At 40.5% G+C, this 14829-nt stretch overlaps 1 protein-coding gene across 2 annotated transcripts in view; it reads left to right on the top strand.

The window, feature by feature from the left end:
• The window catches only part of AFAP1 (actin filament associated protein 1), a 115012-nt gene that overhangs the window by 48406 nt on the left and 51777 nt on the right, over nucleotides 1-14829 (top strand). For both annotated transcript variants that reach the window (XM_059469936.1, XM_059469935.1), the window contains exons 2-3: nucleotides 3230-3358; nucleotides 8405-8502. In XM_059469936.1, coding sequence (XP_059325919.1) covers nucleotides 3232-3358; nucleotides 8405-8502 — 225 coding nt within the window. In that variant the 5' untranslated portion in view covers nucleotides 3230-3231. The remainder of the gene's footprint in view (nucleotides 1-3229; nucleotides 3359-8404; nucleotides 8503-14829) is intronic.

Below are 14829 nucleotides of genomic sequence, written 5' to 3'. Positions count from 1 at the left end.
GATAATTTTTAATAACTTAACACAGTTGTGTATGCTTTGCATATCAAAGGTATCTGATGCTTTCATCCTTTTTTCCCTTCCTAGAAGTGAAGGTTCTCAGCAAAGAAATGAGGTGACTGTGGCATACAGTATTCTTTGTTGAAGAGGTGAAGGCAGAGCTCCCTTCCAGCCTATTTACAGTTCCCTGCCATAAAGAAATCAGGAAACATGGCATTGCAGAGAAATATCAGTGCAGTAATATATGCAATTACTAATTGCAATTACTAACAATAAATATGTCTGTAGAACTACATGAAAAATACAGATTTCTTGTACTGCATACTGATGAGGTTTCACAATGATTGTCCAGATTGCATGATAATGATAGCTTTTGAAAGCATGTATCATATCAAGTAACTATTAAAATACTCATATATTCTGTAACTAAAATGAACAATATAAATGCATTTTATATTCAGAGCATACTTAAAAGCTGGAGACCACTATACACAGAATGGAGTATACATCTTGTCTCAAGTTTATAATTTGAGAAGAAGATAAGAGCTGATTATTTGGGTATTACTTTTTTCCTTTGGTCATATGGACTTTTTATTTCTCCTAGAGTCTTGTGATCACTTACCACTTTGCAAATCTGAACCTATGCTTTTGTGCTTCAGAAAGCTGTATGCTGTATACATGTTGTTTCATAATTTGAACAACTCTGGAAGTAATAGGGTTGTTGTGAAATACTTTGGATTTCTGACAGATTTCTAGAGAGCTTAGACAGCTACAAATATGATGGCAAAAAAAAAATACCATTGTAGCCATGGGATGTTTTTCATGAGCTACATTGTGAAGCAACACAGACAGTTTTCCTGTCATTTTAAAAACCCTCTTTCTGCCAATATATTGTGAAAATCTTTGGGAAACCTAGTTCCTGAAAATGTTGGCAGTTTATGCAATGGCAGTACTACTGCTCAGTTGAATAAAAGAATATCATCACCAAGAAAAACTTGGGCAGGGTGGAATTATATGTACAAATGAATAGAGTCTTTGAGAAAATTAAGGGTTAAGGGTCTGGAGCACAAGTCTTAAGGAGCAGTATCTAAGGGAGCTGAGATTGTTCAAACTGGAGAAAATGGGATTCTGATTGGCCATTGTCTGCAAGTACCTGAAAGGAGGTTGCAGGGAGGTGGGTGCCAGTTTTTTACCCCAGGTCAAGAGGAAATGTGCTCAGTTTGCACCAGGGGATGTTTAGGTTGGATATTATGAAAAATGTCTTCTGTGAAAAGATGGTCAAACATTGGAACAGGTTCTGCCCAGGAAAGTGGTGAAGTCACTGTCCTTGGTAACCATGTGGATGTGGTGCTTAGGGACAGGGTTTAGTGGTGCACTTGGCTGTGACAGTGTTCACAGGGGTTCTTGGGTGAGGGAAGAGACGAGGATCTGACTCCATGTTTCAGAAGGCTTGATTTATTATTTTATGATATATATTACGTTAAATCTATGCTAAAAGAATAGAAGAAAACGTTTCATCAGAAGGCTAGCTAAGAATAGAATAGGAAGGAATGATAACAAAGGCTTGTGGCTCAGCTCTCTGTCCAAGCCAGCTGACTGTGATTGACCATTAATTACAAACATCCAACATGGGCCAATCACAGATGCACCTGTTGCATTCCACAGCAGCAGACAACCATTGTTTACATTTTGTTCCTGAGGCCTCACAGCTTCTCAGGAGGAAAAATCCTAAGGAAAGGATTTTTCATAAAAGATGGCTGCGACACTTGACAGTGCTGTGGTTGGACTTGACGATCTTAAAAGTCTTTTACAGCCTAAATGATTCTATGAAAATACTTGCCCAAGCATACTTCTTCAGGGATTTCTGTGCTGAGATGTTTTCATGCCCTGGTATTGCTGACTGGCACATCTTCTGTTTGTTGGCTTTTTGAGTTTGTTGGCTTTGCCGGAGCAGTCAGAGCATAGGTACAGTCTCCAAATGCATGGGAAAATCTGCATTTCTTGAAGACAAAAATAGGCCAGGAGTCCCTTGCAGGAGTAGCTGACATCTGTGGGATAAAGCAAATGCACCTCAAACAAGGGTTGTTTAAACATCCTGACACATTCTCAGAATTGGAGAAAAGGATTTCACGTTCACTTGGGTAAACAATTGTATCAGAAAGGTTTTCGGAGTAGGGAAAAGCTGGTAAGGGAGTAAACAGCAAAGAATGTACCTTTTAGAGGTCTGAAAGGGCTTAGCAGCAGTTGCCCAGTTAGGCCTGGAAAAGACTGTAAAAACAAATGCGATTAAGTAGAGAAAAATTTAAGTGGAGGCATTTTGGAATGAGGATACAAAACTATAAATAGTACATCCCCTTAAGCAAAGGGACCAGAGAATCTCAGAATTATGAGAGAACTGAAGCATGAAAGTGTGGTTCAATATCATGGGTTTCCTCAGAAACCTGCTGAAGAGATCATATGATCAGGCTAACAAAAGTGTTTGTGTGTATGGTCTGAGCTACTGCAGTTCTTAGGATGATGCAAGACTTTAGGGATAACTTGAAAGGAAAAAAGGAGAACTGTGCTTATGAAATTCATTGATAAAAAAATTGAGAAGCACTGGGAATAGAGAGAAGAAATGTAATTTTTTCTAGCGTTGGAAAGCTTTGAGATCTGAAATAATAGAATAGGGTGAAATGTGAAATGCACAACATGGAATCTGAGGAGTGATTAAAAAACATGTGAGAGATTGGTAGCTTGTCTTTGGAGATCATAAAAAAGAAAAATCACTGCAAAGAAATGAGTACCTGCTCTTACCGCAGCAAACAGAAGAAAAAAGATGAAGGAAAGATTCATTAAAATAGCAGTGGTGTCTGGAAGCTTTACCAAACCTTAAATTTTTTCTGCTGTTTTGCAGTTTGTTAATGGGAGGGGAACCAGAGTGACACAGATAGAAAAGCCAGGGGCCACTATTCCTGCACATAATTTGTCTGGTGCTGGCTTCATCGTGTGGCATTTGAAAAGATATGTCTTTCAGTTTGGAAATAACTGTTATAAATGCCAGCAGCTCTCACTAATGGATTATTCTGTTGGTTCTTTAATGTATAATAATGTTAAAGTTTCTTTTCATCAGGGACGACCATACATTTTTAAGAAATACTAGAAAAAACTATGAATGTAGATTAATGAGAATTAACTTTTTTTTTCCAATGGGACTTTTCAGAAAAAGTAATTATTTTCTTTTGTCTTTCAGCCATGGAAGAGTTAATAGTTGAGCTGCGCCTGTTTCTTGAACTTCTGGACCATGAATATCTAACTTCCACTGTCAGGGAGAAGAAGGCAGTAATAACTAACATTCTCCTGAGGATACAGTCATCAAAAGGTCAGTACTGGGGTGTGTTTTCTTGCTTGCAGAATGCACAGAATAAGTCTCTGCTCAGTGAAATAACTTTTAAGAGCTGAAGACAAGCCCTAAATTGAAGCAAGACAGAAAGACAGGGTGAAGCCAAAGTGTAACTTGCCTGAATGCTTTGCTTTGTGTCCAGCAGTGAAATACAGCTACAGGCACACTTAGGAATTATTGCCTTGGTAGAAAGTTTTCACTTCTGCTGGCAGAGTGGCTGCTTCATTTAATTTGTGCCAGTAATGGTGTTTGTGAGTTTTGATGCCAGGGAGTGAGTGCTGGCCGCAGCACTGTTTCATCTGTGTCAAATGACCCAAATCCATCAAAAGCCCTGATACTGAGGTGGAGTCTGGTGCTTAACTGATACAGGAGTGCCAAGCCAGAGATAGGAAATGGTTGTCAGAATGTTTGGATTGCATTTTGCAATTAGACTCACTTTCTTGTTTTTTTCCTATCTAAAACCATTTTTGTTGCACAACTTGTCTCCATCAAGATTATGGAACTGAGTGCAGCATAAATGATTCACTGTGTACAGGAACCTTTCCACAGAGCTTTGGTGAGGAACATTCCTCACTATTTTTTCTAACAGTACCCTTACATTTTTTACCACACTTTTCTGTATGCAGTGACATCTGGGTCCTAAGACCTCTGTCTCCACTACATCTGACAGAAGTACTGCCAGTGTAAAACCCCAGTTTAGATTTTTGAAAAATACCAGAGTTTTTTGAAGAAAAATGCCACATTGTGAGCAGCTGTACTTATCTTGATTTGTTTCTTCTCTGGTGCTAGAAAAATGTGGTCTTGTCTGATGCAGTGTTGCCCCCTTATTAAAGAAATTGGTTTTTTTTCTGTGGGATTCAAGTCCATGGAGATCTTTAAAGTAATGATTGTCCTCTTTTCCATTTCAACATTCTTAAAGACCCACCACTATTTCTACCTTACTGAGAGAACGAGGTAGATACCAATTTCTCATATTGTGGAAGAAGTCTTCATGCTCCAAAAGTCTTCATCAAAATATAGCAAACTCCCCAAAAATCTGTAGAGGTGAACCTGCAATTTATGTTTAGAAACATAAATATTTTACCGGCATTCACAATAACCTCAGCAATGCTGGGCTGACACTGCATGTTCTTCTTGCAATCTTTACAACTAGATGTGTTAAGAAAAACATTTGATTTGTTCTAGAAGTCAGGTGTCATTCTTTTGCCAGCTTTGAAAACATGGGGAAAGATTGTCACATTCTTTCTTTTGGGATTGTGGATGGTGTTCCAGGACGAAAAAACCCTTCATTTCACAGTGCTGAGTATGTTTCTGGACTCTAGAGCTCAATTATTTATGCTGTTAAATTGTGGAGTCATGGTTTGGCCTGAGCAGACTTGTGTCCTCCATCAGTTCCTAGGCATGATGTGGGAGTTTGCTTGGGCAAAGATCTGCTCCCTCTAGACAGATGAAAATCACTTTGAGAGTGAGAGGTCTTAACTGTGTGAATATCAATTTCTGTGTGCCAGGGCACCTTCCTGGGTGTGTCCAGTCTATGTCTCTACATGTGGTGACAGATAAGAAGACCCCAGAACCATAGCTTTCCACTAATCAGCACCTACCATTTAGGTTTTAAAGCCTATTAGGCTCTGTAACAAGATCCATTTCATCCAATTACAGGATCCATCCATCACCAAGATCCCTATGAGATCCGTGTTTTAAGTGGTAGGGCTTTGCTCAGTGCAGTTGTTACTGGAACATTTTACTCACCTCTAGTGCCTTCCTTCAAGGAGATCAAATGTAGACATTTCAAAGAAAAGTTGTAAAAGTGATTAAAGGATCCAGAAATACGCCTTCAAATTAACCAAAATGAGGTGTCATAATTAATCTTTATTTAGAAAAGTAGTGACTGAGCACAAGCTCCTAGACTTACACAAGAGTAAGTGCAATGGCTGAGTGCTTGTTTCAAAGTGGAAATAAAGCACCTTTTGAGCATTGGAGCTATGAACTAATGGAAGAACTTAGCAAGAGAACTGCATGCCATTGCTGGCATCTTATCAAAATGGAATGTTTTGCTAAAAGATATGCTCTAGTTCAAACCAGAGTTAAGGAAACCTCGTAGTTCAGTTAAATAACAGATCATAGGACTATGCTTTATATATCTATAAACTTTAGTTTATGTAGTTGAGTGGAATTTAAGCCAGCACGGCCTCTAAAAAAGCATCCAGTTTCTCTCCCCATGCTACTCATGTATTGCCTCTTCCTTTCTGCTAGCACAAACATTATTTGCTTTGTTTTGCTGGTTTAGTCCTAACCAGTGTCACTTCCCTGGTCTGGTTCATCCTAAGGCCACACACATGCTTATGCTGGCTCAAAGGAGAGGTTGGGGCAGGGACAGGAACAAGGCAGGGAAGGAGAGGAACTGCCTCCTTGGGAGCTCTGCCATCACATCCTGGCCTGGAATGTGTGTGGAGCTACCCAGGGAGTCATGTACTTTACTGGAGCCGACCCTGCTCCTTTTTTTATCAGTCATAACATTCAGTACTCCCATCCCTTTGAAACTATTCATCTCTTCATTAAAATTAAAAGCAATAAAAGATGCATAAACCCACAGTACTCTGTAACTAAGATGAGCTATCATTTGGAGTCTGTTTTTCAGATTGTTGTTTTACTCCACCCACACAGCTCCACGAGAGCTCTTGGGTTGCTGGCACAGTTTAAGAGGCTTGAGGACTATGCTGAGTTCAAGCTCTTTAGTTACATTTGCAAAAATCAACAGGGTGAATCCAACAGCATTTTCTGATTGCTATAGAAGACCATGTAAGATCAATGGGGAATGGTGATGATGGATCTGGGAAACTGGGAACTGGCTGGCTTTGTTAGAATGTCTGGAAATGAACAATTATGTTTTTCTTTGTATAGGTGTGAAAATTATAGTGATGGGCTGGAAGTAAAACACTTTAAACTGAGTGAGTTCTTACTTGGGGGATTCTTTAGAAATCTTTTGCCTTGTTTTGTGCCATCTACCCTAAATGAGCACTGTTTTCTTCATCTAATATCTATCAATCAGAGAGAACTGGGCCAGGCAGATGTGTTCTTCAGGTCGTAGCTGCTTGGCCTCAACTTGCCCTGCATCCAAACTAGTGGTTACTCTGAATAGCTGGCAAAACTATAAACCTTATTTTTCTTCCTGAGCCTTGGCATGCCCAGTGGAGTGTAGGTCTGAAGAAAACACTTGGCATTTCATTCTAAAACTCAAGACTTTTTTCTAACAAACAAAGACACAAAGAGTGTATTTTGGAGTAAGAACTGTTGCTGGATTTAGTCATTAAATACGACTGTCAACACTGCCTGTTTTCCTTAACAGGATCTGATGCCCTAAAGCTGTTGTACTCCTTTTGCAGTATACATTGGTAGAAGAAATTAAATGTTAGAGCAGGTTCTTGTTAACGTACACATGAAAACTGGGGAAAATAGTTTTATAGAGTCAATAGTATTTACTTGGAATAGTTTGGGGTTTTTTCAGTAAAAATCCCTTCATATATGACTTCTGGTTGTTATGGAAAGCATGGGAGACTTGGACATGGATGGCAGTCATAATATGGACTCACCACTCATCCTATGTGAAGAGCAATGAGTGAAAGTTACACTGGAAAAAAAGAAAAAAGGAATGTTTCCCAAGACTAATCACTCTCTTGATTTGTAGGAAGAAAGAAGAATCTGTAGTCTTTGGAGACAGTTTAATATATCAGTGTTGTTTTTCAACCTATGACTTCACAGCCAGTGGGACTGGGATATTATGACAAGAAACATTTCATCATTGATTACATTTTTGAGAATTACATGATCTTCACTGAAAGGCATCCATTTGACTGTGTAAATATATATTTTAAAAATGCAACTAAACACTAGGAACTAAATTCCATCTGGGGTTAAGCAGGGTACAATCCATGGACTGAATGTTTGCCAGAACATTGAGGAGATGCACCCTAATCTTCTTTTGATATTTAGAAGAATAAACAATATCCTGTTTCTATGAAGAGAATTCAACTGTGATTTAAATTATTGTGCCAAAAACACAGAGTGAGTCAGTCCTTCCTCTTTTCTCCTGTGAGGGAGATGCAGCAATGGCACAAAGGACCCTCAAAGCAGCTTTCACATTCATTCTTTTCCCTTATCAAATTCACCTGGAAAACTATGAGGTTATTAAAATAAAAAATTAGTAAAAAGGACATGGTGGGAAAATATGCTCAGTGTGCATTTCTGTTAATGGTGAATTGGTTAGGGCAGTGTCCCTCAGCAGTGCTCCAGGCTGGGGTGTCACAGCATCCTGTGCAGCTTAAACTCACACCACAGCTCCCTGATCAGAGGTGGTGGTGGCAGCAGGGTCCCAGGGAACATGGGCAATGTGAGCTTGGCCAAAGAGCTGTCACCATCACTTCCAGAAAAAGCAGGCAGGTAGGAGCTCTTCTTCCACCCTCTTCTCCATTCTTTTGGCATGAAAGATGGTTTGGGCTTGTTTCTCCATGATGGCCTTGCCCATCCAGAATGTGCCATGGAAACAGGTGTTGATCATCTCCATTGCAAAAAGGCAGCTGGTCATGTACTGCCCACAGGCTGTGTTTTATTCACTGTGTGGTGCCACTGGGATGTTTTCAAATGTGGCATATTCCCCCAATAAACGTTTTTATCTGGCAGGCACCTGGCAGCATGTTTGAATGTTGTTCAAGTCTTTGAGTTTGAGATGGATGGGCAGTTCAGAACGATTTCCTGTAATATTTTTTCAGTGTCTGGTATTTGTTGATCCAAACAGCATATATGTCATTATCATATAGAGCAAGTATGTGTTTGTTCTGCTTGAATAAATTCCTGAATTCCCAGCATTCTTCCAGTCCGGCGTCAGTAACTGCACTTGGGAGGTGGGCTGTGATCAGAACTGCATGCCAGATTTCACTGTGTGACAGTCAGACATGGGAGCCACGTGTGGAAAAAATACCCCATTTGCATCCACCAAGGTACTAAGTGATGTTTGTTGCCCTTCCACAGGTTTAGAAATAAAAGAACATGTCCAGAAGCAAGAAGTTGCCAACAGTTTGCCGGCGCCTCCTCAAATGCCTCTGCCAGAAATACCTCAGCAGTGGCTGGTGAGTGTTGTAGTTAATTATATAAATATGTACAAGAGAGAATGCATTTATGGTAAGTCCTAAAAGAAATGGTTACAAGGGAGAAGAGCCTGCAGGTCCAGGGAAATAATTATTCCTCTCACCTCTGCTTTGGTTGAGGTAATTCGGTTCAGCCTGCAGAAGAGACATCAAAAAATTGCTTGTGGTGAGATAAGCTTGGGAATAGGTCACCTACAAAGGCTGTGGAATCGCAGTCCTTGGAGATTTTCAGAATTCTCACGGAAGACTGAGCAACATAGCCTTCATTTCAAAGGTTGACCTGTCCTGTGTTGGAGGTTGGCCTATCCAAGCTCACAGGTCCCAGACAGTTTCTTACACTTTTATTGGTAACATTTCCTGGAGCAAGCCTAACGAGAAGACTCCTTTCAGCAGCTGAAAAATGAAGATACAGAGTTTTAAAATTAAGGAAGAATACTTCCTTTTTTATTAATAAAGACTTTAGACTTTATTCATAAAAAAGGGAGTATTCTTCCTTCATTTCATGGTGTTGCCTTTCCTGCCCAGTCTCTGGGTAGGAAATTCCCTTCAGATCAAGCAGATGCACTGACTCTTAAAGGTGTTTATAGCAAAGATACTGATTGAGGTCTGTAATTCAGTCCTCCAGTTGGGAGCAGCTGTCTTGTTATAGAAAAAAACCTGTAAACAAGTTTCAGTGCTTCTCTTGGAGATACTTTTCAGTAGATATGATGAAGAAAACATTTTCAACATTTTTTTGGAGAAGTGTAAGCATATCGCGGTTTAGCCTGTTGAACTGATACTGATAAAGTATGTATCTCTTTATTCTTGGGTGGGAAATTTTGTGCACAGAGATAAGAACCATCCACGGAGATCCAGGTTCATCAAATCAGGAAGCACAGATGCAGCTTACAGGGCCAGAGGAAATGGATGGCTGATGTTTTGCCTCATTTTAGTGTGGTGTTTTGTTAACACATTTATGCCTGGGCCTGAGGGATATATAAGCATCATATGAACATAAGAACTAATATATGACATGGAACTCCTGGCTAGCCTTTTATAAAATGCTGTGGACTGCAGAAAAAAAACCCAAAAAAACCGCAGCAAACATTTATTGTATGGAATACCTTAATCTTACTTTCTTTCTAAGCAATGCCACCTTTAGGTTTGTGACAGTAGATTAATTATGCATATATTTAATGGATGCAAAAGAAGTGTTATTAATATTCAGTGAAACTTAGAGAATTCATTTCACGGTTAACAGTGCCAGAAACTGATTATTTTTATTTAATGCAAAATACATAGAGCATAAATTACAAGGGAATGAGTTCAGAAGAGGCAGGAAAATTATGCAAAATGAACATGCCTTTGAAATCTAGACTTCAGGTACTTCAGGTTTCATAAACTTGAAACCAACTAAGATCCTCATTCTTTTATATTTGTGTAGGTTCAGTTTGGCTCTGAGGATTCAAGTTGTTTTTCTTAGAACAACCCATCTCCTTTTCCTTTCTCATACACTAATGTGTAAATTCCCCTGAAGTTGGTACAGCTGCAGCAAGTTAAATGGTGTGAAGTATGAATTAGGTCCAGGAGGTCAGCTCTGGTTTTTGCAGTAGTTAATTTTGGATTTTTAGTAACAAAAATATTTCTCTGAGATACTGTGGGAATTACCATGGAAGTTGACACAGTTAGAGCTGCCTGGTCTGCAGTGTGGTGTTCCCTTGTTGAGCCTGGCAGAGTAGAGTTTGGACATGGCCCTCCCTTGTGACCTGCCTGTAACACTGTGGATGTTTTCGCCTCGGTGAATTCATCGAGTTTTTCCGTAGGGTTAGAAGCTGATTTTTGCCAGTGTTTCTGCAATTCTGTTGCTGCTCTCAGGCAGTGGTGGATTTCATCTGCCTTTCAGTGCCACTATGAGATGAGCCAGGAGGTGCCCCAAGCCTCTCATTGTCTTGCAGTACCCAAATACACATTACAAGTGGTGATATTTTAATATGGTATCACATTGTAATTAGTGAAAAAGATGACAGACTGCTGCTGTCCTGCAAAAGACCAGGAGGAATCACAACAAAAAGACAAAACCATCAGCTTTTTGTCCTTTGAACATTGTGGTAAGCTCAGAGCCCAGTCTTACTTTGACGACTTCTCCTGAAGTCACATTGATATAGTGGAATTGGTCACTATATAATTGATAATTTCTTGGAAACTATTGATAATATAATTGATAATTTCTTGGAAATAATTTCACTATTAGGTGTCTCTTTATTAAACCCTTGTTATTATTGATATGTTCAGAGACTGTCATCTTTCTTTTCATACACAGGACATTAGTGACAGTGACCAAGATCTAATCTCTCATCCATCACTGCTCTTGCATGGTGATTTGCAATGCATCCTGAGTCAATGGAGTCCTAAAAATTTGTAGCTGATGCCAAACTCTATGAAAACTGTACATAATTGCAGTGATATAAATACTGAGCTACCTTTCCTTGCCACTTTTCATAGACTGTGTTTTCATAGCTGAGTGGAAAAAATTCCTTGGCCCACCAGAGGCTGGAATATCCTGTTGCTGGTTGCTCTTCTTCACGTGGCAATTTGGAAGTCATTCTCTATGGCACCTGTTTTTGACAGCTATTCAGGACAGAAAGTTTTTTCCACTTGCTAAGTAACATCTAGTGATGGTCTCAGCCTCCAATGAAAACACTTTGTGCTGATGGAGCATAGGAATTTACTGGAGGTGGGAATCAATAACTTCAAATAAACTGTACACTGTTTAAAATCTCTGGGTTTAGCCCATCAGTTATTGAATGTGACGAAAATTAAAGGTTCATTTACACCACTGTTTCTCTTCATGTCACTCAAGGGTTTCTGCATTCAAAAATGTTTAGTCTAAATTGGTGTTTAAGTTTCTACTTATGTAAAGATGTGTGGGTGGGAAGGAATTCAATACTCCTTAAAGTAGTGCCAGGAGCCAGAATTATGTGTGGGCAGGTGCTGTGCAAGGTTTCCTTTGTAAATCTGTAAATAGACCTGCATATTTGCTCAGGCCAAATCTTTTATCGGTTTTGTTATTCATCAGCCCATGAACTAAGAGTATAAAATTCATTTTATTGAGACATACTGTTAATAGTTTAAATGGAGTCTCAAGTTGTTAAAACACATTATAGCCTGGAGAGTTTTCCTGGACTCAGTGGGCTTTGAAGGGACAAAGTTGAGGGACAAAGTTGGGCCTTAGGTATACTCGAATTAAGAAAATCACTAAGCACAGTCTCCTAGTAATTCTCTTTTGTATCCATTTCCTTGGCTGCATCTGGTGTAGCAGACTTTCTGTGAGGTATGGAAAGCTCAAATCCCCTCTTGCTTTAGTCTGTGTGTGCAGCTCCTTTAGCTGGCTGGCAAGTTAAATGCTGCAGATAAAGGATGTGAGGCGTAAGGGCAGCTCTGAGACACCTCTTGTCTGGGTGCTTTACTCTGAGCTTGCCAGCAGGAATGCAGTGCCAGCTCTGAGGCTTTGCTTGGGTCAGCTGCAGAGCAGGAGGTCACTGTGTCAGAAATGGAGTCCTGTTTGATCTTAGTCCTTCTGGATGGGCATACAGAGAATTAACAAAAGGAGGGAAACTTAGACATGATGGGTGCCCACGTGCCTGCCTGCCCTTCATGCACCAGGTCCTGGAGGTCTGTCCATCTCCTCCCCATCCCAAGGGGCAGCTGCTGCACAGCCCAGGCCATTGGCTGGACCTGTTCAGGGATCTGGGGAGACACCCCATGCAAAGAGCTGGTCCAAAATTCTGGTTCCAGCATCTACTTCACCCGTAGAAGGGACTTCATCAGGAAGGCAGATCAGTGAAAAAGCAGGAGGTAGTCCACATATGCTGGATTTGACTTTGCTATCCAGAAGGTGTAGCTGCAAGTGCCACCTTAGGTGGGTCTGCAAGTGGGATTGCCATTCCTTCAACAGAGATCCTAGGCAAAAGCTCCTTTAAGTTCTAAGGAGTCTTTGAAAACTGGTTTTTTATCTCACAGGCAGCTCCAATTGCATAACCTGATCTAAAGCCTACCTGAAAGCCCAGCAGAAAACTTCCACTAAATTACTCTGTGGGTTCCAGGAGCTGGACTTGATGATCTTGGTGGGTCCTTTCTAGCTCAGCATATTCTATGGTTCTATGGTTCCTTCCTGAACCTTCTCACTGCCAGGGTTTGTATTCAGCCTGCCTCACCCACCTCTACATCAGCAGCTGCTTTTTTGGCTTTCCCCTGCTCCTCACAGGCACAAGCACTGCTCCATGATGGGTTTGGAGGAATAACACAGCCAAGGCTCTGTGCATGCTTCAGAGTGCTGCTGGTGGTTTAACACCTGGGATCCCATCATTGCACCATCACCAAGCTGCCTTGAAGAGCATTTTCCACCGGGGCAGTGGTATAATATCTGCTGTGTCCCGCTGCTCAGATGTGCCTGAGGATTCCTGGCATGAATTAGCCGCAGCATGACAGTGACAGAACACTTCTAGCCTCCAAGCATTTGGTTGCCATGTTACATCTGACAGTTGGTGATTTCATTGCTCTGTGCTGTCCAACAAAATCAAACACAAACAGCACACTTAGCTATTTTGCATGATTTTCACAGTGAAATCGAGTGTGTGTTTTGTTTTTCTTGGAATATTGACAATTTAATAATTATTTAACCGCAGCAAATGTTCAGCAAAATTCCAGAACTCTGCAGATATGAATCAAAAGAATGGGTCATCTTCCTCCAACCCACTCCTGCACAATACACATTCACTCTGTAGGAGTGCTTCATATAAATGGGTTTCCTGTTGTGGGGAGATCATTTGACAGCCTCCCTTTCTCTGGCTGCCTGACAGGTAAACTCTTAGATATTTACTGGGAAATGCTGAAATGAGACAGTTTCCTTGGAGAAGAAGAAAAATCACCTGGAAATTGAAAGGATTCTTGAGGTGATATATCACTAATTAAATTAATCATTCTTTGCATAGCAAACAAAAAAGTGACACTTTTAAAGCTTTATCTAAAGTATGCCTTGAGAAAAGTCCCACAACAGAAGCAAGGGGTCCATGTGTCAGGTGGGTATTTGGGAATCTCTGTTTCATCCACTTTTTTTTTTTTTAACACTGAAAAACAATCATTATTCTCCATTTCTCTTTAAAGATGATCTTAAGGCAGTATTAGTTTTCAGGTTCTTTCCTTCTTGGAGCACAGTCAAAAGAAGAGTTGAAAGCCACAAAAATAAATTTAACAAATATTCATTTGTTTCATTCAGAGCTGGCTATACCTTCAGCTTCAACAGGTCTGAGCAAGTTCTTCCATAATGGAGGAACAAGGAAAGAAACCTTTTTAAATTATCAATGCAGTTACTCTTACTGCAGACAATGATACAATATTAACCCTTTCATAAACCAGCTAAAATTTATTCACTAGCACTTAAGTTTCTTTAACCCACTATTTCAGTTTTAAAGTTGTTCCACATAGTTTTTTTAACCCACTGTTTCATTTTTAAAGTTGTTCCGCTGGCAACTGTTCATTGTCAGTCTTTGTCTGTGTGTTTAAGTAGGTCCTTTTCCCTTCACCATGGTATGTGTGCTTCAGATATCCTTTGTAATCCCAATCATATTTCCCCTCAGCTTTCATTTCATTCCACTGTGTATAAGAAAGGCGCTCTCAGTTTCATTCTGAGCTATGGTTCAGTGAATGATATCCCCAAGTATTTCCCCAAGCACCTGCTATAAGGATCATGTACTTTGATCATAAATGACCAGAACAGCAGTCAGTCAGTCAGTCAGTCAGACAGTCTTCTGGACATAGAATCAGAATCATTTAGGTTGGAGAAGACCCTTAAGATCATTGAGTCCAACTCTTTGTCTAAAGCTCCCAGTAAACTGTGTCCCCACATGCCGCATCTGTATGACTTTAAATAGCTCCAGTGGTGGTGACTTCACTGCTTCCCTGGGCAGCCTGTTCAGTGCTCTACCACCCTTCTGGTGAATACATCTCTCCTAATATCTGAGCCTCCTCTGGCATGACTTGAGACTGTGGCATTTGTCCTGTTGCTTGTTACCTGGGAGAAGAGACTGACCCCACCTGGCTACAGGCTCCTTTCAGGTGAGGGACAGGGTCTCTCCTGAGCCTCCTTTGCTCCAGGCTAAACACCCCAGTTCCCTCAGCCTCTAAGACTTGTGTTCCAGACCCTTTCCCAGCTCTGTTGCCCTTCTCTGGACTCACTCCGGCACCTCAGTGTCTTTCTTGTTGTGAGGGGCCCAAAGGGATTTGAGGTGTGACCTCACCAGTGCTGAGTACAGGGTGAAAATCCCTGCCCTG

Source organism: Ammospiza nelsoni, chromosome 4 (assembly GCF_027579445.1).
Source record: "Ammospiza nelsoni isolate bAmmNel1 chromosome 4, bAmmNel1.pri, whole genome shotgun sequence".
In the NCBI taxonomy this organism is placed as follows: Eukaryota; Metazoa; Chordata; class Aves; order Passeriformes; family Passerellidae; genus Ammospiza; species Ammospiza nelsoni.
The sequence above is the reverse complement of the archived record's forward strand: the minus strand, read 5'-3'. Positions and strand labels throughout refer to the sequence as shown.